This window comes from Neolamprologus brichardi, chromosome 20 (genome assembly GCF_056152115.1).
Source record: "Neolamprologus brichardi isolate AB-2024 chromosome 20, ASM5615211v1, whole genome shotgun sequence".
Lineage (NCBI taxonomy): Eukaryota > Metazoa > Chordata > Actinopteri > Cichliformes > Cichlidae > Neolamprologus > Neolamprologus brichardi.
Genome location: NC_142123.1, coordinates 31,850,001 through 31,869,675, shown reverse-complemented (window position 1 = coordinate 31,869,675; position 19,675 = coordinate 31,850,001). Strand labels below are relative to the sequence as shown.

At 45.6% G+C, this 19,675-nt stretch overlaps 1 protein-coding gene across 2 annotated transcripts in view; it reads right to left on the bottom strand.

Moving 5' to 3' along the window:
* Positions 1-19,675, bottom strand: part of fgd1 (FYVE, RhoGEF and PH domain containing 1) — a 40,125-nt gene that overhangs the window by 3,073 nt on the left and 17,377 nt on the right. For both annotated transcript variants that reach the window (XM_035913333.2, XM_035913334.2), the window contains exons 2-17: positions 12,146-12,451; positions 11,872-12,070; positions 10,986-11,793; positions 9,123-9,212; positions 8,716-8,864; positions 8,486-8,642; positions 8,177-8,315; positions 5,045-5,103; positions 3,410-3,556; positions 3,230-3,322; positions 2,307-2,386; positions 2,130-2,160; positions 1,355-1,456; positions 1,115-1,243; positions 573-731; positions 265-411 (exon numbers count right to left, since the gene is read on the bottom strand). In XM_035913333.2, coding sequence (XP_035769226.2) covers positions 265-411; positions 573-731; positions 1,115-1,243; positions 1,355-1,456; positions 2,130-2,160; positions 2,307-2,386; positions 3,230-3,322; positions 3,410-3,556; positions 5,045-5,103; positions 8,177-8,315; positions 8,486-8,642; positions 8,716-8,864; positions 9,123-9,212; positions 10,986-11,793; positions 11,872-12,070; positions 12,146-12,451 — 2,795 coding nt within the window. The remainder of the gene's footprint in view (positions 1-264; positions 412-572; positions 732-1,114; positions 1,244-1,354; positions 1,457-2,129; positions 2,161-2,306; positions 2,387-3,229; positions 3,323-3,409; positions 3,557-5,044; positions 5,104-8,176; positions 8,316-8,485; positions 8,643-8,715; positions 8,865-9,122; positions 9,213-10,985; positions 11,794-11,871; positions 12,071-12,145; positions 12,452-19,675) is intronic.

The following is a 19,675-nucleotide window of genomic DNA, read 5'->3' as shown; positions in this document are numbered from 1 at the left end:
ATAAAGAAGCCTGTAGGGGGCACTAGCAACGTTGTAGATTGTCAATACCAGCAGAGACTTCTAATACAATCCAGAACTCCCAGCATTTCCTGTTTTGTACAGAGCGCTCACAAGAAAAGGACAGAGGTGAAAGGAGGTGCAGCTAAAAAATGTATCTCCATTCCCATCCAGGGATGCAGCGACCTCTACTGGACCCCTGTATGAACTGCAGCCGGTTCCTGCGCCTTCTTATGTATTTGACATGATTGTAAATTTATAGCGTACCTGTGGAGCTCCGTAGATGTAGAGCACCAGCGGCTCGTTCTCGGGGATGACGAACCAGGCTTTCTGCCAGCCCCGCCCTCCTCCTTTCTCCATGTGATGCAGAAAACTACAAATCACACTGTTCTCTGCTGCCAACGAGGCCTGTTTCTATAGCAACGAGAGATGGATGAGAAGAGAATCAGCTGTCTGCAACACTTGACCTGTCGAGCATCTTTGAAAAGAGAAATCCTGAAGTGTGCAAACGGCTCCATGCGTGGAGATCTGACAGAGGCGAACGCCAGGTGACGTCAGAGCGTGGTCGCACTCACCTCCAGGATGGAGCGTCTTCTGTGGCTGCTGCTGGTCAGCCCGGCGGGAGACGGCGACACGCCCACGAGCGTGGCGTAGCAGTCGATGCAAACGCGGTTGGCTCGGTTGTTGTCGTACGACAGGCGAGCGCGGAACTCCGAGCATTTCCCACAAACCACCTGGAGTCGACATAGACCATCGCACAATTGGTAACTATGACAACGCTGTGTAAAGTCCACAAACGTCTGGCAGACACGTGCTGTGGATGCTACAAATATGCAGGTGTTGGGCTACGACAGATGTTCACATCAGCTCATGTATGACATATACTGATATGCTGGGTACGATAAATGTGAGCAGCAGGTAGTACAGATGCTACAGATGTTTGCAGATGTTTGTGGATGCTGCACATGTCACAGACACTACACATGTGGGCTGGTGTTGGGAACAGTAACACATCACACTGGCGTTGCAGACGCTGCAAACATCAGCCGGCGTCGTCCAGTGCTGTGGATTTTAAGTTGTCTGTAGGTGTTGCAGATGTTATGGATGAAGAACGTACGTGTCCACAGGCTTTGCAGTGGTGGCGCCTCTTGGTGATGGAGTTGAATGGCTCCTGACACTTCATGCACAGAGTCACTTCCTTCTCTCTGATGGGAGTCGGAGCTCGTTTCCCCAGCTCGGCACAGCTCTGAGAGGCAGAGACGGGAGAACGTGAGTCACAACTGAAGGATTTCTGGGATTTCGAGAACTCCGCTCTTCGTGTCAGGGGGTCAATTTTGTCGCTGAGTGTTTGTGTTACCGGAGAGTGAGGCGGCGTGGAGTCATCATCTCGGAGTGAACAGTTCAAGTGTCGGAAACTCTCCATCGTCTGCTCGTGCCTCTGGATGGTCGCCTGGATGGCCTGAATGTAAACAAAGTAAAGGGTGGATTTCATTTAAAAAAACACATGTGAAGCAGAAAATCCTTCATTACTATCAGTCAATTTGAAATTTGCCCTAAAGCAGCGGGCCAAATCGTCTTCCTGTCAGTTTATCTTCACATTTAATCCCTCTAATAACTCAATATAACAAATGTAAGTGTGATTTCAGCCTCGGTCTCAGTATTTTAGCATAATAAATAAATGCTGCTGTAATTATATATAATGAAAGAAATCTGTCAGCACAACTTTTGGGGGTTAAATTGTAAAAAACATAAATGTATAAAATTACAGAAAAGTTCAGGTAGTTTGTTACTGAGACTATCCTGTAATTATATCGTTTATCTGATACTTTAGTACTTTGGTGCATCTTTGTGAGTCAGACAAGCTGTAAAATCCATTAAAAAATTAAGTCCTCTTTTGTATTGTCCACGTCCACAACGAGTCTTTTGCCAGGCCGATTCTGGTCCCCAGACCTTATGTTTGACAACGCTGTCCTAGAGGCTTTAACGCCAAAACCCAGTGCCTGCTTCACAGTCCTCGCCACTGCTGACTGAAAGCACACCACGAGCCCATCAGGTCTGCAGCCGAACGTTCCTCCACAGTTTCTAACGTGCTGGTATCGGATCATCTACGCTGCTGCGTCAGCACCACTTACCTGGATCCAGTCTTTCTTCTCCTCCTCCGTCCTGCAAAGCCAACAGAAAATCAGTCAAATCTTCGAGGAGCAAACCTCGACCTGAGAAACAAACTTTAGTGTGTTTTAGACAGATTGTGATTACAGTGAGTCCTCCTGCAGGAGTGAGTGTGCTTCTGTCTCTGTGGGTGTTTGTACCTGGCCTGCAGCTCCAGGGATCTCTGTTTTCCCGACACCAGGAACGTCCTGGCGACAGCGACGCTGCTCGTCTCCTTCAGCTGAGGACACGGGCGAGAAATTCACTGTTAGCTTGTTAAAAATATTCAGGCTCCTTTACATCACTTTTGGCTAGACGTTGCATCTTACTCCTTTGGAAATCTTCAAAGCCACCTTCAGTTTCTTTTTGGTTTAGAGATGTGATGTCATTTCTTAAATTGCAAAAGATAGGCCTTGTGGCGAAGGGCAAATACAGAGAATTTTATCGTATCTGGGGCCCCTTCGTAAACTATTGCAAGTCATTAAACGCTCTACCAGCTGATTAATATCATATCTCCCCCCCACCCCCCCTTTTTTTTTATGTGTGTGTTTTGGGGTTAGTTGTTTGTGTTTGTTTTGGGTTTCTTCTTAGGTTTTGTTTTGTTTGTTTGTTTTTTCAATTTTATTTAAGCGTGTGTGTGGGTGTGCCTGTGTGTGTGTGTATTATCGTATCTGTTCATGTAAGAAAAACTAAAAAATATGTGAGGGGAACAGATTGTATTGTCATTGTAAACTAATGTACACTTGTCTCTCAATAAAAATATGAAAAAAAAAAATATTCAGGCTAAATCTGAGCACGCTCATCATCATCCTCTCTGATCTCGCTTTATCATTGTTAGGTCTATTGGACGGTTAAAGCTGAGGTGGACGCATGTTTTAATACCACGTGTTTGTGTCTCTGGAAGACACAAAACCCCACCAGGCCAACTTTATGAAGCTCGGACACTGAACGAGAGCTCGTCTAGTTATTATTAGTCTGTAGATCACATGAATATTCTTGACTTTACTGAGCATTTAAGGTGTTTGAAGGCTGAATGCAAAAACACTCTAACAGCGTCTTCAGTGAGAAACGCCGGAGATCTCACCTCCATGCCGTCCACGTCGATTCGGGCCCGGACGCTGTACTTCTGACCAATCAGACGCAGCTTCGGGACGCAATACAGTAACCTGTCATTGAACTGCAGAGAGAGGCAGGTGTTATTACTGTTGCTATGACCCTATGAACTCTGTAAAGCGCTGAGAAGCAGACACAGACGGGGAAGTACCAGTATCAGGTATCTGTCCTGCGTGGTCCCGTTCTTATTGGACAGCTTGAGGATGTGTCCCTCTTTAATGAGCTCGTTAGTTGGGTTAACAATGTCTTCTTCTCCTCCCAACAACTCGTACACCTTCAACAGCTTCCTCATTCGCTCCTGGCAGAGACACAAAAGAATCACTTAGCGGTTAATGTTCCTGCCGATGCTACATGATGGTTTTAGGGCTTTTTAAGTTCACTGGAAACCTAAATATTAGATATAAGACACAAAAGGCAAACTGTGAGATTATTAGAACAGCTGTGGAGCCTGAAGGCAAAGTTTTCGATCTAGCGTTTCCAGCGAGTCGTCAGCGGGGAGACCTGACATCCTGAAGTGAGTTTCTCTACAGGAAGTCTGGATCCCCTCTGAGGTGACTCTACAGCTTCCAGTTTAGGTTTTAACCCTAAAACACCATGTGACACACGAACCCTAACTCCTTTTGTTTTTGTTTCAGATGAACAAACTGTGAGCACCAAACTGCAAAACAAAAGCCAGATGTAGCAAAAATGTTCCATCTTATTTCATGGTTCAGGCTTTACGGGGTTAAAGCGAGAGAGGGCACACACTACAAATATGTACTGGTCTGGAGTCATCTGCTATCACTGCCTGATGGAAAACACTGTAAAGATATTTGATGTTTGGCTGAAAGGAAACAGCTGGAGTCTGGCAAATCACAGCAAAACGGTTGAAGGAACTGCCTTCTTCTTCTTCTTCTTCTTTTTCTTTCAGATGCTCCCTTTAGGGGTCACCACAACTCTATCCATCTTCTCTGTGGTCTTCCTCATTTCCTCCTGCCTGGCAGCTCCATCTTCAGCAACACGTCCACCCTCCCTCCTCTGCACATGTCCAAACCACCTGAGCTTTGCCTCTGACTTTGTGTCCAAACCCTCCATCTGAGCTGTACATCTCAGGTTTCTAAGTTGGAGGAAATGCAGTATGAAAACTGTAAGCATGGTAACCGTGATCGGGTCTGAACCAACGTCCAGAAGTTAAGCTCTGTCTAGCTGAATGCATGAGCGGCTGTAGAGTATTAGCTTCCCTCTAAAGCTTGTTTAATGCCGCTCACACGTCCTCGTCTGATTATGCCGCGTTTTCTCACTGCCTCCTGCACAAATCTCCAAAAAGCTGTCAGCTGAGTGAAACCGGCTCACATCAGCAGCAGAGGCTTTCCTTTAATCAGTCACAGCTGATTAGAGACGACGGCAAACATCCCGCTGAGAGGAGGTGGAGAAGCTCAGACCTCTGAGTCATTACAGCAAAAACCAGCCTGAACTCCATGAATCCACATTTCTGCTTCTCGTGCTCTTGTTTACATTAACCGTGCTAATCACGCCATCGCTGAGAGACCTCTGCAAACCCACCTGGGTACCCGACGTCCTTCAGGCAGATTCAACCTGAAGTATAAACCAACCTTTGAAGCAGCAGTCGTGTTTACCAGGAGCTTCGGGCAGTTAATGAGTGTAATCAGGAGAGTTTAATTAAAGATGAAGTAAAAGTTGAGCTTTAATCTGTCCCAGGCCACATTTATCTGAGTGATGTGGTGTGAACAGCGGCAGACGGGGGTGATTATGGCTCACAGCTCCGGGTGTCGAATGTGTATCTTACCATCTTCCTGATGGCAGCGTTGGAGTGTTCGGCTGCTGTGGCGATCAGCTCCAGAGACTCTGCAGGAGAGAGAGGACAGTTACATGAGCCACAGAGACCCAGGAACCAATGAGGGCGAGGCTACCAAATACTCTGGCTCCTAGCTTCTCTGTGCAGCAGCGCTCCCCGAAACCCAAAGTTTGCTCCGTAGAAGAAGAGCTGATGAACCCAAACTAAAGTCTGCAGTTACACTATTGCCAAAAGTACTTGCTTGTCTGCTTTCACACACACAAAGTCGAGTAGTGTCCCATTATTATTCCATAGAGTTTAATATAATGTTGTCCCACCCAGAGCTTCAACTCTTCTGGGAATGCTTTAGGAAGGTTAAGGGGTGCTTATCGGAATTTTTAATTGTTCTTCCAGATGAGCATTTGTGAGGTCAGACACTGATGTTGGACAAGACGACCTGGCTCACAGTCTCTGCTCTAATTCCTCCCAGAGGTGTCCTGTTGGGTTGAGGTCAGGCCAGTCAGGTTCTTCCACACCAAACTCTCGCCCATGTCTTTATGCACCTTGCTTTGTGCACTGGTGCGCAGTCATGTTGGAACAGGAAGGGGTCATCACTCCAGAGACCATGGCTGTGTCCCAATTCAGGGTCTGCAGCCTTAAAGTACGCAGCCTCATCGATCCACAACGATCCGCGTACTTAAAGACCGCTAAGGCCGGAAGTGCGAGGCTTGTGAAATGGGACGGTCTAGCCTCCGTCGCGCTGCCCAGGTTGCCTAGCAACCATGACACTAACAGCTGGAAACGTTTCATACAGCTTTGTTTGACAGAAATGAAGGAGAAAATCTTTTGTTCATTTGTTTGTTTGTTTCTACATGAGCTTTGATCATTCTCTGATTAAGCTCAGATATTGAACGGCGTATATTTTAAAGTAAAGGCTTTAAAACCAAGTTAGTACAAACGTCACTAATGTCACATGACTTTGCCGACATGTGGCCAACAGTAATGTTTTAATGTTCTTCGTTATTAAACATTTGCACATAAATAAGTGACATAATATTCAGTTCTTACTTAAAGTTTACTCTTCTTGCGCCCCTCATCCGCTGTTTTTTTTGGCAAAATTATCCACACCCACCGCCGCACTATGCATTCTGGGATATGTTGGGCCACGAAGTCTACACCGCCACGTCCTTAAAATTCAGGGAAATGAAGGACGCATTTGAGGGCCGCATTTCGAGCAGCCTTCGAATTGGGACAGCCTTCGTCACGTCGCTGTGATGTAATCGGCCTTAAAATGCGGCCTTTAAGGCTGCAGACCCTGAATTGGGATACAGCCCATTTCTCCATGCTCTACAGTCCAGTGGTGGCGCTGCGTCTGCTGCTTTGCATCGCACCTGCTGATGTAAGGCTCAGCTGCAGCTGCTCGGCTGTAGAAGCTCATTCCATGAAGCTCTCCACACACTGATCTTGAACTAATCTGAACGGCACACAGAGTTTGAGGACTGTAGCGACTGATCTCTGTGACCTTTCTGTGATTTTACCTGGCCTACAACTTCATGGCTGAGTTGCTATCGTTCCCAATCACTGCCACTTTGTTATAATACCACTATCAGCTGATGTAATTTAATTTGAGGGAATTCCACGACTGGACTCGTTGCACAGGTAGCTTCCTATCAAGGTACCACGCTGGAGTTCAGTGAGCTCAGAGCGAGTTGTTGTTTCACAAATGCTTGCAGAAGCAGTCTGCATGTCTGGGTGCTTGATTTTATGCACCTGTGGTCCTGGAAGTGATTGGAACGCCTGGATTCAATGATTTTGGATGGATGAGTGGATACTGTTGGCAAGATAGTGCATCAGAATGATTACATAAACTGTTTGAAGTGTGATCAAAAACATTCAAAAGCTTTACTCGATTCATATTTGCCTGATCTCATATTCAGGTTCACGCTCTGGTACAACTCTGGCCTGTTTTCAGCACAGCAGCTCTTTTAGATCTTTCATTTGAAGCCCTACAGTGTGTGGAAACAGCAATCCTTCTACCTGAAGGTTTTATTTCATAGCCAAAAAGTTCCTGTGTTTTCGTTCTGCTCTGAATCGGCATGACAGCACCACGGTTCAGATCCTCGGGCACCTCAGGACGTTACAGCTCTTAAAACCACCGTAGTCATTAAAGAAACAACGAGCACACTTTCGGTCTCACTCCTGCCTTCAGGAAACTGGAAATTTCAACTGAAAACTGATCGGTCACAGCCAAACATGCAGCTCTTATCAGTACCGGCGATCCTTCGCTCTCAGTTTGAAACAGAAGCTTCTGAACATGTCTGAGATTCACGGTGAAATCACAGCGCAAGCGCTCGGAGCTGGACTTCCTCTAGGGATCTAATAAAGTCCGAGAGGACGACGCTGCATGTGCAAACAGCCAAATCTAATCTAACTGGGCCTTTTGATTTTCACTGGCCTGTTCTTTAAGGTTTTTAAACACACTTGATCGCACACAAGCGTCTCTGTTTTATAATCGAAGAACATTTCAAGACTAGAGCCTGGAACATGTCCGAGCTCTCATTTTTAGCCTAAACAAGTGTTTTTAAAATATTTTGTGCTCAAAAACAAAGCTGACGTTTAAAGACACGCCTGTAATCAGATACGCCGTCTGGCATGTTGTCAGTCCTTTTGACTGTATCGTCTTGTGGGTTCGGGCTTTGCAGGAAGCTCCATCACATCAGTTATATCAGGCTTCCTGAAGTGTCTGTTTGGCTTGTTTTGCACCACATTAACCAAATTCCCCAGCAGATGATGCACTCAGTCACAGAGCTGCTGACAATTGCTTTTCTTTCTTTTTTACACTTTTGTTGAGGTGCTGCATCCTGCTCGTGGGTAGCTGTGATTTCCTCCACATATTAAAGTGGTTCATTTCTTCTACTCATAAATTCAGTTATCCTTTTCATCTCATTTCTATCAGAGAATTTCTGTTGCTACAGGTTAAGGACTTCAATATATAACAGAATAATAGGCAATAATAATAGTAAACTAAAGAAAATACAATATACTTTTGTCTAGATTCTCTTAATAATGCACGGTTGACACTATTTGGGAACGGTGGCCTGGAGAACTCAAGGCAGTCGTGTTTTTGTGCGTTTGTTTTCATACTCTGGGCGTCCCTGTAGTCCGGGGCGTCCTCTGGCAGCCTGTGGAGGTAATCTTTGAGCAGCAGCTCATAGCGAGGAATCCTCTGAACCGGCTCCAGCATGTGGTGCTGCAGAGTCAGGTTCCCACAGCGCTCCTCCCTCTGCACAGAAACATCAAGCACAACAATGTGTGATGATCTTAAACTAATGAGCCAAAACAGGACGCCCTGAGCAGCCTGGAGGCTGCAGACCTCTGAAGGTCTCTGTGGTATCTGGTGCAGAGCTGTCAGCAGCAGATCATTTATGTCCTGTAAAGATTTGGATGATGTACCTGTATCTCCTGGACGATGGTCTTGAACTGAGTCGATCTCTCCATCCAGATGTTCACCAGCTCCATGGCTCGGTCAAAGTTCTTCACGTACTCGCCGTACATCTTCAGGAAGGGGGCCAGCTTCTGTAAGATGTCACCGATCCGCGGGTTTAAGTCCCTGTGGGGACAAAGAGGGAGGGAGTGAGAGGAGCTCCTGAGGAGGAGCAGGAGAAGAGGAAGAGGAGGCTCACCACTCCTCCATGCGTTTCTGCAGCGCCGGCAGCAGGAACTGCTGGTGGAAACAGTAGATGGAGCAGATGTTGGAGAAGATCCCCAGAACGACATCACAGGGGAAGGAGGAGCGAGACCGAGCCTCCTCCAGGAGTCTGGCGCAGAAAACCTGTGGGAGGAGATGGCTTCAGTCGGGCTGATATTTCTCACAACAGGAAAAAGTTCACACCCGCCAAGCCTGCAGTGGGAATACTGTGGGGTTTCCACGGCAACGGTGACAGCTCAGTGATGTGAAAGTCGGCTAACAGACAAACTGATTCTACCAGGAGGAGACTGACAGCTAGGTAAGCTCGCAGTCTAAGCCTAGTGTGGCGGGCAGCTCCTCTTCCTATTGGCTCACAGGCTGAGGAGACCCCTCTCGACTCACCTGGTCCAGCAGGTGGAGCTTTGAGACGTAGGCAGTCTCTGTGTGCAGCAGCTCATTGGCGATGTTGAAGACCCTCTGCTGGACAGACATCTGGACACGGAGACAGTTAAACGAGTGAGTGCACGGTAAATATTTTCCTGGAGGCTGGACAGAGACCCGAGTTCAAGTCAGAGAGAGTTTTCATTCATTCGCATTATTGTTATTATCATTATTATAACACTATATAGCCAGGTTTAGGACATAGATATAATAATGATGTTGAATTATTATGGAAGGCATCATACAATAATGACGGTAGCATTACTATGACTGTAATGCTCTAAATACTACTCAACGACCTTCAAACCTATAAACTACTTAGGGCAGCAGTCTCCAACCTTTTTTGCGCTACAGACCGGTTTATGCCCGACAATATTTTCATGGACCGGCCTTTAAGGTGTCGCGGATAAATACAACAAAATAAAACTAGTACCGGTACCGAAAAATTATTTTTTTTATTCATAACACACGTGAAAAGACCAAGGAAAACCGAGTTAACGATAAAAATGATAACAAAATAACGCTGAAAACCGATAAAAACCCTGAAAACCATACATTTCACACCTGAGCCTCAACTCTCGCGGCCCGATACCAAACGATTCACTGACCGGTACCGGTCCGAGGCCCGGCGGTTGGGGACCGCTGACTTAGGGTACCAAGATTCATACATTCAAATATTTACTTCAAATAAAAGTAGTTTCTTTTTTCTGTGTATTTGCATATAGAAACAGTGTGACTGCCTTTGATTTCCATTCAGTTGTAAACACCCCAAATCATTTTTAACATATTTAGCACTAATTCAGCCACTTATGATTTATAGATCACTGCTTACCAATAACAATTCAATTCAGCTTTAAATCACAACAACAGTCACCTCAAGGTGCTTAATAGTGTAATGTAAGGGAACCTACAGTATTACAGAGAAACTCAACAATCAACAAAGACGACCCCCTATGAGCAGCACTTTGGCGACAGTGGGAAGGAAAAACTCCCTTTTAACAGGAAGAAACCTCCAGCAGAACCAGGCTCAGGGAGGGGCGGGGCCATCTGCTGCAACCGGCTGGGGGTTGTTGTGGTAACAGAAAACACAGATATAATAATAGTTACCATAAATATTTGGTGATGATGTGAGCCGAACCACATACAGGACATTGTTGTCATTACGTCTGTTCTTATGGTAAACCTTCCTATTGCGCTTCTAATGGTTCACACCGTTAGTAATTAAATTTGTTCTCGTATTTAAATATATTGTCAACTGTAACTAAACTAATGCAGGTTTGGCAAAAACCACCCATTGGTGGGTTTTTAGTAGCGTAAGTGAGATCATAACCAGAATTGAAAGCATTAGAAATACTTATTCTAATAATATAATTTATTATGTTATATTTTCCCGTGTTTTTATATGCATTATATTAATACTTATATTATATTTATTATTTTTATATTTTGATCCTGTACTATTACTTTAATAAAGAGTCTAAATACAGATATTCAACACAAACCGGTGTTTGAAGCCTGCAGCTGCGTCGATCATGTAAAACATCTGTATGAGGACGCGGGCCTGCACATGGACCTGAAACATAGCCCCGTGTTTTCCAGATCAATCTCCTCTGTGTATTTATTGACCCCCGTCGACCTTTTTAAACTCCCACATGTTGTCCAAGATTCCTATTGGTGGAACAGTTATTTCCATGACAAGTGAAAGCGTCTGTTCTAAAATCTTTTCGTGACCGTTTTCAGTTTCATCCAAAACGAAATTACAGATGTGTAACGGCTCACGAACATCAGCCTGAGGAAACCTGGTCAGACCACCTGAATCCTCACCTCAGCAGAGTCCTGTCGGTCTGTCTTGGGAGGGGCCAGCACCAGAGTTAGCTCCGCCTCCTCTTCATCCAGGTCGCTGTCTCCCTCCTCTGAAAACTCCCTCCTCCGCCTCGCACCTGCCCTCGGCTCCCCCTCTTCCCCCTCCCCCTCACCTCCCTCCCCAGCATACGAGGATGAGCTGGAGAGTCTGGGCAAAAGGGCGGGGCTGCACTGATAGGCCACGCCCCCATCATCCACACCCGCGAAGCAGAGCTCCTCGCTGTGCGATGGAGAGCTGATGCTGTCGATGCCGCTGTCTCGATTGGCCAGCTTGCCGTCCGTCTGCGAGGAGGGGAGGGACAGACGCTCGGAGGGCAACTCTGATTGGTCGAGCAGCACCGGCTGCAGCTGCTGCTCCCTCATTTCCACGGCAACCACATCATCCTCTACATGTTTCTCTGAGGGGCTGTAACCCGACTCCATGGACAGACGCTTGTGATGGTGATCGTCCCGGCAAGCAGCCGCCAGCTCTTCATCATCATCGTCTTCATCGTCATCATCGTCATCACCGTCATCGCCATTATTGTCATCTTCCTCATCAGGTAGATCACCCACTCCCCCCTCATCCTCACCCTCAGGCCCACCCTCATCCCCCTGTGTGATGTCGTCGTGGCTCGTGAGCTCACAGGACGGCTCCTCTTCAGGGAGGGGCGGGGCCAGTGATGATGGTGGTGATGAAGGTCGGGAGGATGAGAGAGAGGAGGGGGGGTCGGAGAGGCGGGGACACAGCGCCCCACCGGTGATGTCAGGAACCACAATGATCTGTTCCCTGTAAACAAACAAACAATAAACAAACAGAAAAGACTCATATAATGACATCACTCCTCCTTAACCAATCAGAACTCACCGCTCAAACTTCTCGATGAGTGACAGGACACAGGTGGGGGAGGCGGTGCCGTCTGCACGAATAGGTGGAGGTCGTCCTGCCCGAGGGTCCGCTGGGAGGGGTTTGCAGGGGGGTGTAGGTGGGAGGGGCTTTTCAGGTGCTCGGGGGCGTGGCCTGGAAACCCCTGTCTGCTGCTGGAGGTGGGGGGGTTTCGGTGGCACTGTGGAAGGCGGAGTTACAGGTGAGTGATGACGTCACGGATGTGTTTAAAAAAAAAAGTGAATCAAATTCTTACCCTGAGGTTTAGGTCCCGGCAGCGGCGGCCTGCTCTTGCTCGGTGGTGTAATTGTGGTAGCTGGCAGCTCCGGCGGCCCCGTGTCGTTCACCAGCAGGAGCCCATTCGCAGAGCCACGGCGTTCTGCTAGCTCCGCCCCTCCCTCCAAGGAGGCGGGACCCGATGTGGAAGAGGTCGGCCCCGGGTCAGAGCTCGGCTGCTGCGAAGAGTCGGCATCCAGCGCCCCCAGGTGGCCGCACGGTGAGCAGGACGGCTCCAGAGAGAGGCTCTTAGTCAGCAAGCTGGGACTGGAGGAGGAGGAGGGACCTGAGGAGGGGACAGGTAAAAATATATAAGGTTGTGTTAGGTTAGCTAAAAATGTTTGTAAAAAAGGGATTTTGGTTAAGCTTTCTGTCTGCAGATCCTGAAGCTTCATCAAACTCTCGGCAGGTTTCCTCTAAATCAGGAGAGATTTTCTCTGCTGCTCTTTGTTTTCAGAAGCTTTTACTTCAGCTGTCCTTCACACACTAACAGCCTTCGTATTCAATCAAAGCCGAAAAACTTTCTTTATTAGATTTGTTAACTTCCAAAGAAGCGAGGAGACGGGACTGACTCAGCCGAATGTGTTTCACTTATTTTGCTTTTCACTTCCTTTTTCTGGCTTTGATGTTCCACCACTGTGTCTTTGAACCTTTGACTTTCAGTATTTTAAATGTGGTTTATATTTTTCATAGTATTGTTAGCTCTTGTTTTATAGATCCACATTCCTCAGACGGGGTGTTTTTATTGACTTTTTATATTGTTTTTTTATTCCATTAATTATTCCATAAAGAAAAGAACTGGACCGCACTCTTTATAATTTGTGAAATAGGGTACTGGCCTTGGCGGCCCTGCTTGTTCCTTGATGGTTTTATTGCTGTTTTATCAAAGTGTATTTATGACTTCTCTTCTCCAGCCTTTGACTTTTTGATGACTTGACCTCATGTTTCTTTGTCCTGCAGTTCATTTATTTCATTTTTAGCTTCGTGCACAAGTTCACAAACAGATTTATTCTGTTTGTTTGTTCTTGTTTCTGTTTGCTTATTTCATGCAAATCATCTTAATGTTTCTGTGTCAGAGCCAACAGTGACTGCTGCCCTTTAGGAACAGACACATTTCCTGATGGTCAACAGTGAACTTGATTGGTGATAACAGAGGAAACTGATGAGCTATTCAGGCTTGACTCTCTCCGTGTCGCCATGGTGCCCCAGAGATGCATACAGGTGTGTCCATGCAGCTTTCTCAGGGAAGTGATGCAGTGTCACCCGGCTGTGCATAATAAACGACCAGAAGAAAAAGGATATCCACAGAAATCTATTTGATGTTAAATAATGAGTCCTTAGCAGAAACCAGGTCTACCCAAGTCTTTTCTAAATACTTACTTTATGTTGTAAAGTAATATTTGGGATATTGAACTAATTACCTGATGCTTTATATAAATTGGTCCAGTTATCCTTACTTCCAGGTCTGAATAGTGAAGCCAGTGTGGATGTGTCTATAGGGAGGCGTATTCTCTGTCTGCAAAAACAAACCCAGTTGTGTTGCCTCTATGAGAAAACGACCCTTCTGCTCTTTTGATTTACGAGCTCGCTAAACACTCTCCGGGTGACTTTACAGCCTCAATCGTGAGTTTAAAGTCTTATTGAACAGAACACAACGCTCGTTTTGTAAGTGATGGACCAGTTGAGACTGAAATAGAAGGTCGACAAGTTTTGCTTTAGGGTGATGCTAAATTGCAATAGTGATTGATTGCAGTGTCGCTTACTTTCTCAGTCACATCCACCCCTTGCTTGTCCCTTCTAGTTTTAAAATGTCATGATGGTGAAATGGTAAAACCTCTGTGACCAGTGGCTGACAGCACAGCTGGTCATGAATTTCATAATTACAAACAGTCTTTAAATTATTCATCATCTTAAAAAACTTGTCTGGCAGGGTTTGGCAGGATGTAGTATAACATAAAAGACTTTCAGCTGCTGCCTGATTAACAAAGAGTCGCCATGGTGGGTAGCTCAGCATGTTTGAATTTGCAGATTTTTATGCCAGATGTCCTTCATGATGCGATCTCAAAAGAGTTTCAAGTTTCCCACCAGGATTGGAGATCTGAGATCTTTTACTGTTTAGGCCACTGTGTAAACCTCTACATTACTATTAAACAGCTGAAATAACAACATGTTAACAACTCAAATATAGCATAAAGATGGACAGCTGCCGTCACTTAAAAGTGAAGCCAGTGGTAAAGCGCCTTAAACCTGCAGTCTATTAAACAGCCACCAGGGGGCGATACCTGTGGATGGCAGAAGATTTCCGGTCCTATAAAACAGCGGTCCCCAACCTTTTTTGCGCCACGGACCGGTTTATGCCTGACAATATTTTCATGGACCGGCCTTTAAGGTGTTGCGGATAAATACAAGAAAATAAAACTAGTACCGGTACCGAAAAAAAGAAGATTTATTCATAACACACGTGAAAAGACCCAGGAAAACCGAGTAAACGATAAAAACGATAAAAAAATAACGGTGAAAACCAATAAAAACCCTGAAAACCATACATTTCACACCTGAGCCTCAACTCTCGCGGCCCGGTACCAAACGACTCACGGACCGGTACCGGTCCGAGGCCCGGGGGTTGGGGACCGCTGCTATAAAAGTCTGCTGTTAAACAGCTCTTTGCTCTGACCTCAGTCACAAAGTCTATTTATATTAAATCTATGTTGTACATTTTCATAACGTAAAGAGTCAGAAAGGAGAATTCTTATTGGCTAACAACCTCTGAATGAGAAGCCGTTTCATAGGTTGTTACATTTTTTTGGTGAAAACACTCAGCTCAAGGCTTCATAACAGGACTTCAGAAACCGTTGGGTCACAACGGCTACATCCATCTTTTACACTGTCTATACAGCTGCCAATCACCAGACCAGTGTGGTGCACAGAGATGCTACAGTACAAACAAGAGAACCAATCAAAGACTTCTACAGCCGCTAAAAAGCCTCAAAAATAAGCAAAAACGTGGTCGAGTCCAAACACTGATGGGTACATCTAACATAAGTCATAAGTCTGCTACAACAGGGCGACTAAAGGAAAGTCCAATAGTTTCCAGCAAATATTGATCCCTAGAGTAAACATCCGTTTTTTTATACAGCCCAAAGTCTAGACTTAGAGATTTGTATGTGGTATGACTGATGCATTCCTGCAGAGCACGTGGGTTTGTTGAGCAATTCCACATTTTTGTGTCCTCCCAGATTAAAAAAAAGGTCTCTAAGATCTCTAAAGTCTCTAAAGCCGAATATTTACCCAATGAATAAATAGTTTAATATTTCAGTGGAGCACGAAATTAGAGTTAGCATACAAAATTAGCCGTTTGAGTGGCCTGTGATGGAGATCTACACCTGGCCTGCGGACTTTTAAGATGATGTTGCGTTTCTGAGATGAAATCTCTGAAAGCAGAGCAGCAAAATTATGAGTTGCAGGAGCTGTGAGTGTGTAGTACACACAGTAATTAAGTTATATACGGCAGGGAGTGTGTGTGCAGATGTGAACGTGATGGGAGGTCATGGGAAAACATCAGCAGGCTGATGTGGAGCAGATGGCGTCTCAGTTGTTTAGAAAGCACCGTTAAGAGCAGCAGTCATTAAATCAACAGACTGGAAAAGATTTACTTCAGGCTAAACTGACCACACACACCATTTCCCACAATTCCCTCCAACATCGGCAACAACTTCCTGTTTGAAACGATCCCGATGTTCCGCTCATCGTTGAGGGGGTTCAACAAACCTTTTACGCGATTTTGACCTACAGTCAAAGTCCTTCTAGAAGCAAGCCTCGCCACTTGGCTGCCACTTTGAACACCTCAGGGCACCAATCTGGGCAAATATGTTGAAGCGTTAGCTCGGTTAAGTTAAACTTCAGCGCTCACCTGCGCATACAAACTCCATGACCAGCCAAAAAGAGTTCATAAGATTTTCTTCTCCTTTTGAAGTTCCTTCAAAACTCTTGGAGCGCTCCGTCTAACGATGCCTCTGCTGCAGTGAATTTCTTTGGCACAATTTGGTCTGTAGGTGTTTCTGTCCTGGTTTCTGTCTCCGGTCATCTAGGTAGTGGGGCAGCACCTTAGTCATGGCCACCATGTTTGGATGACGCATTGGAAGTCACTCTCTGACCTCATGAATCCACGATTTCACCACAGAAATCAAACTTTGATTGGGCCCAGTCATGGGTTTCATACTCAACAAAACATTCAGCCTATTTTATAAATTATGCTCATTCTAAGAGTTAAAACATTATCCAGGATGCGCTAATGACTGATTGGGTAATGACTTTCAATCACCTAGTACCCTCTCTCTCTCTCAGTTAGCTCCGCCCCTTGCTCATCACATCATGGTTTAAAACAATAAGAAGACAGTGTCTGTATCCCAATTCAGGGTCTGCAGCCTTAAAGGCCGCATTTTAAGGCCGATTACGTAACAGCGACGCGACGAAGGCTGTCCCAATTCGAAGGCTGCTCAAAATGCGGCCCTCAAATGCGTCCTTCATTTCCCTGAATTTTAAGGACGTGGCGGTGTAGACTTCGTGGCCCAACATATCCCAGAATGCATAGCGCAGCGGTGGGTGTGGATAATTTTGCCGAAAAAAAAACCGCGGATGAGGGGCGGCCGAAGAGTAAACTTTAAGTAAGTACTGAATATTATGTCACTTATTTATGTGCAAATGTTTAATAACGAAGAACATTAAAACATTACTGTTGGCCACATGTCGGCAAAGTTATGTGACATTAGTGACGTTTGTACTGACTTGGTTTTAAAGCCTTTACTTTAAAATATACGCCGTTCAATAGCTGAGCTTAATCAGAGAATGATCAAAGCTCATGTAGAAACAAACAAATGAACAAAAGATTTTCTCCTTCATTTCTGTCAAACAAAGCTGTATGAAACATTTCCAGCTGTTAGTATCATGGTTGCTAGGCAACCTGGGCAGCGCGACGGAGGCTAGACCGTCCCATTTCACAAGCCTCGCACTTCCGGCCTTAGCGGTCTTTAAGTACGCGGCCCTTGAGGATCGTTGAGGCTGCAGACCCTGAATTGGGATACAGCCAGAGAAGACTTCAGCTCGAGGCTTCATGAAAAGGTCCTGACTAACCGATTGGTAACATTCTGCTGTCCACCGACATTCACGCCTTGATTTTGCTCCTCACTCAGACCTGCCAACACCCTCAGTCTTCCCGGGTTTTTTCAGGCTCGTTTCTGCCGCTTTTATCAAAGATATTTTTCTTTCAAGGCCATCGGTGAGTGTAGCTCACCTTCGTCCTTACACAACCCTCTCTTCACCACAATGGACCAGCGCAGCCTTGGCGTAGTCACAGTGCAGAGCTCATGCAGATACAAATATAATTGATTTTATTACTGAAATTATTTGTGAACTTTTTGGCTATGGGTCGCTACTCGTGAACATCCTCAGACTGCACTACATTTGGTAAGCACAGAGTTAAATTCTCAAGGAGTTGAACCTCCAAATTAGTAAACATGCCCTCCCTCCCTTCCAGCCACCCAATCAATAAAAACAAGCATTGACAGACTCAGCCAGAAGCTGATAGCCAGTATATTGTAATCCATCTCTTTTCTTTCTCTTATCTAATCCAAGTTTGGATCGAACGTGTCCCTGCTGTCATGAGGCAAGACTCAAGATAGGAAAAGGTGTCTACCTTCTTGCATGTCTTTGGACAGTGGACCTGGAGACAATCCATGCAGTAACGAGAAGAACATGCAAATTCCACACAGAAAGGATTCAAAACCCGGACCTTCTTGCTTTGAGGCAACAGTGCTCGCCACCACGCCACCCCCAGTTGCTTAATCCTTGTAAGGGTCTATGAGTTGTGTGTGCAGGTCAGCTGCTGGAGAAAAGCTTTACAGGTCAGTCTATCATCACTCACAGCTGGTCAGAGACAGGTGGGTCTGTAAGCTGATTAACGGGTTTGTAGGTCATCTTTTTTTCAGCACTGTTGATACTTTTTGACATGTGAGACAAAAATCCTCAGTTCCCATTTTAAATGAAGCTCACGCATCAGTCTGCCGAGTTTCATGTTCTGCTGCGGCGTTCTTTTGAGTTACTCGTGTCGTTGTTTTCATTGGTTGGATTGAACTGATGTATATTTTTACTCTTCAAGCTCCTTCATTTGACTTTGAACATTTACAAATATAGCCCACTAAAAATCCAAAGGAACATCCACCTCGCCGTGATCATAAAAATCATATCTAAATATACCCTCCCTGTCTAAAACCAAGTACACCTTTGTTTAGTAACATATTTAGGAAGAGCAGCAGTTTGTTGTCATCTACCCAAATCCTCCATATTCCAAGCCAAGCTTGACACCTTAATAAAACCTTTAACAGCAGAGATGTTTTATAATCCATGTCTGGAGTGATGTTTCACACCAGAACCCTAAAACAGGGCCGAGCATCCAAAACTGATGTCTTTTTCAGGGATATGGACTCTTTAAAGCTAGATGGGACAATATGGTACGCCGAAGGTTGGCACCTAGTTGCAACACAGGCCAAGAGCGTGGTTGGATGGCAATGCCAGCCACTAGGGAGGTCGGTGGCTATTACTCAAAACCGAGCACAATGAGGACGATTCGCCGAAAACCTCGCTGCTTTGCTCACTAGCAAACTGTCGTGGTTGTCGGTAGTTGTCTGCCAAGCAGAGGTGAAACAGCAAAAGGTACGAAACAAACCGGAAATGGAGACCATCTTTAATTTAAACTTTCACCACCGCTCTGTGACAAGTTGGCAACTTCAACACAAACTGCAGGAAATCTGTTAGAGCCAAAACAATCACAAGGAGGTTTTTGGTTAAAGAACTGAAAACTACTTGGTTATAGAAAATAATACCTAATGAGAAGCCAACAGTTCCTTTATAATCATTAGTTAGGACTGAGAGCCAAACATCATCGGTGTAACCTGGTGCATCGCACATCAAGCCCACAGGAAACCTTTTGGTTTCTCTGAGATGCCAACAGTGACAAAACTGCAGTATTTGATGTCCTGGGAATGAGAATGGTCTGAAAGCTGATTCCTGCTCATACTTTTGTGCTCGCTGGCTACTCAGCCAGAGAGCGCTGGTGGGAATTCAACAAACAAAGAGACAAACTTGGGTGAAGTCCTTCAAAAAGCCAACAGCGTGGAGCCTGACGTCAGTGAGCAACGTGTAGGTGGAGCGATGATTGTATGAAAAGCTGGAACAAGAAAGGGAACAACAGCAGGTGACTACAGCGAGGAAGAAACCATCACAAAATGGCTACAAAAGAAAGACGGTTTTCACAGTTTTAACACCGAAGTTCTTCGTCTATGTCAGACTCCTGTCTCAGCAGCAGGGCGAGCTAGAGGAGCAAAGATAACCTCGAGCAGCCCACGTATTTTTGGCACTGCCCCCTTCAGACAAAATGCAAACACATCATATAGAGGGCGGCCGCGGCGCACCTACAGGCACACAACCAAACAGGAGCCTGGTATCGTACCACCAA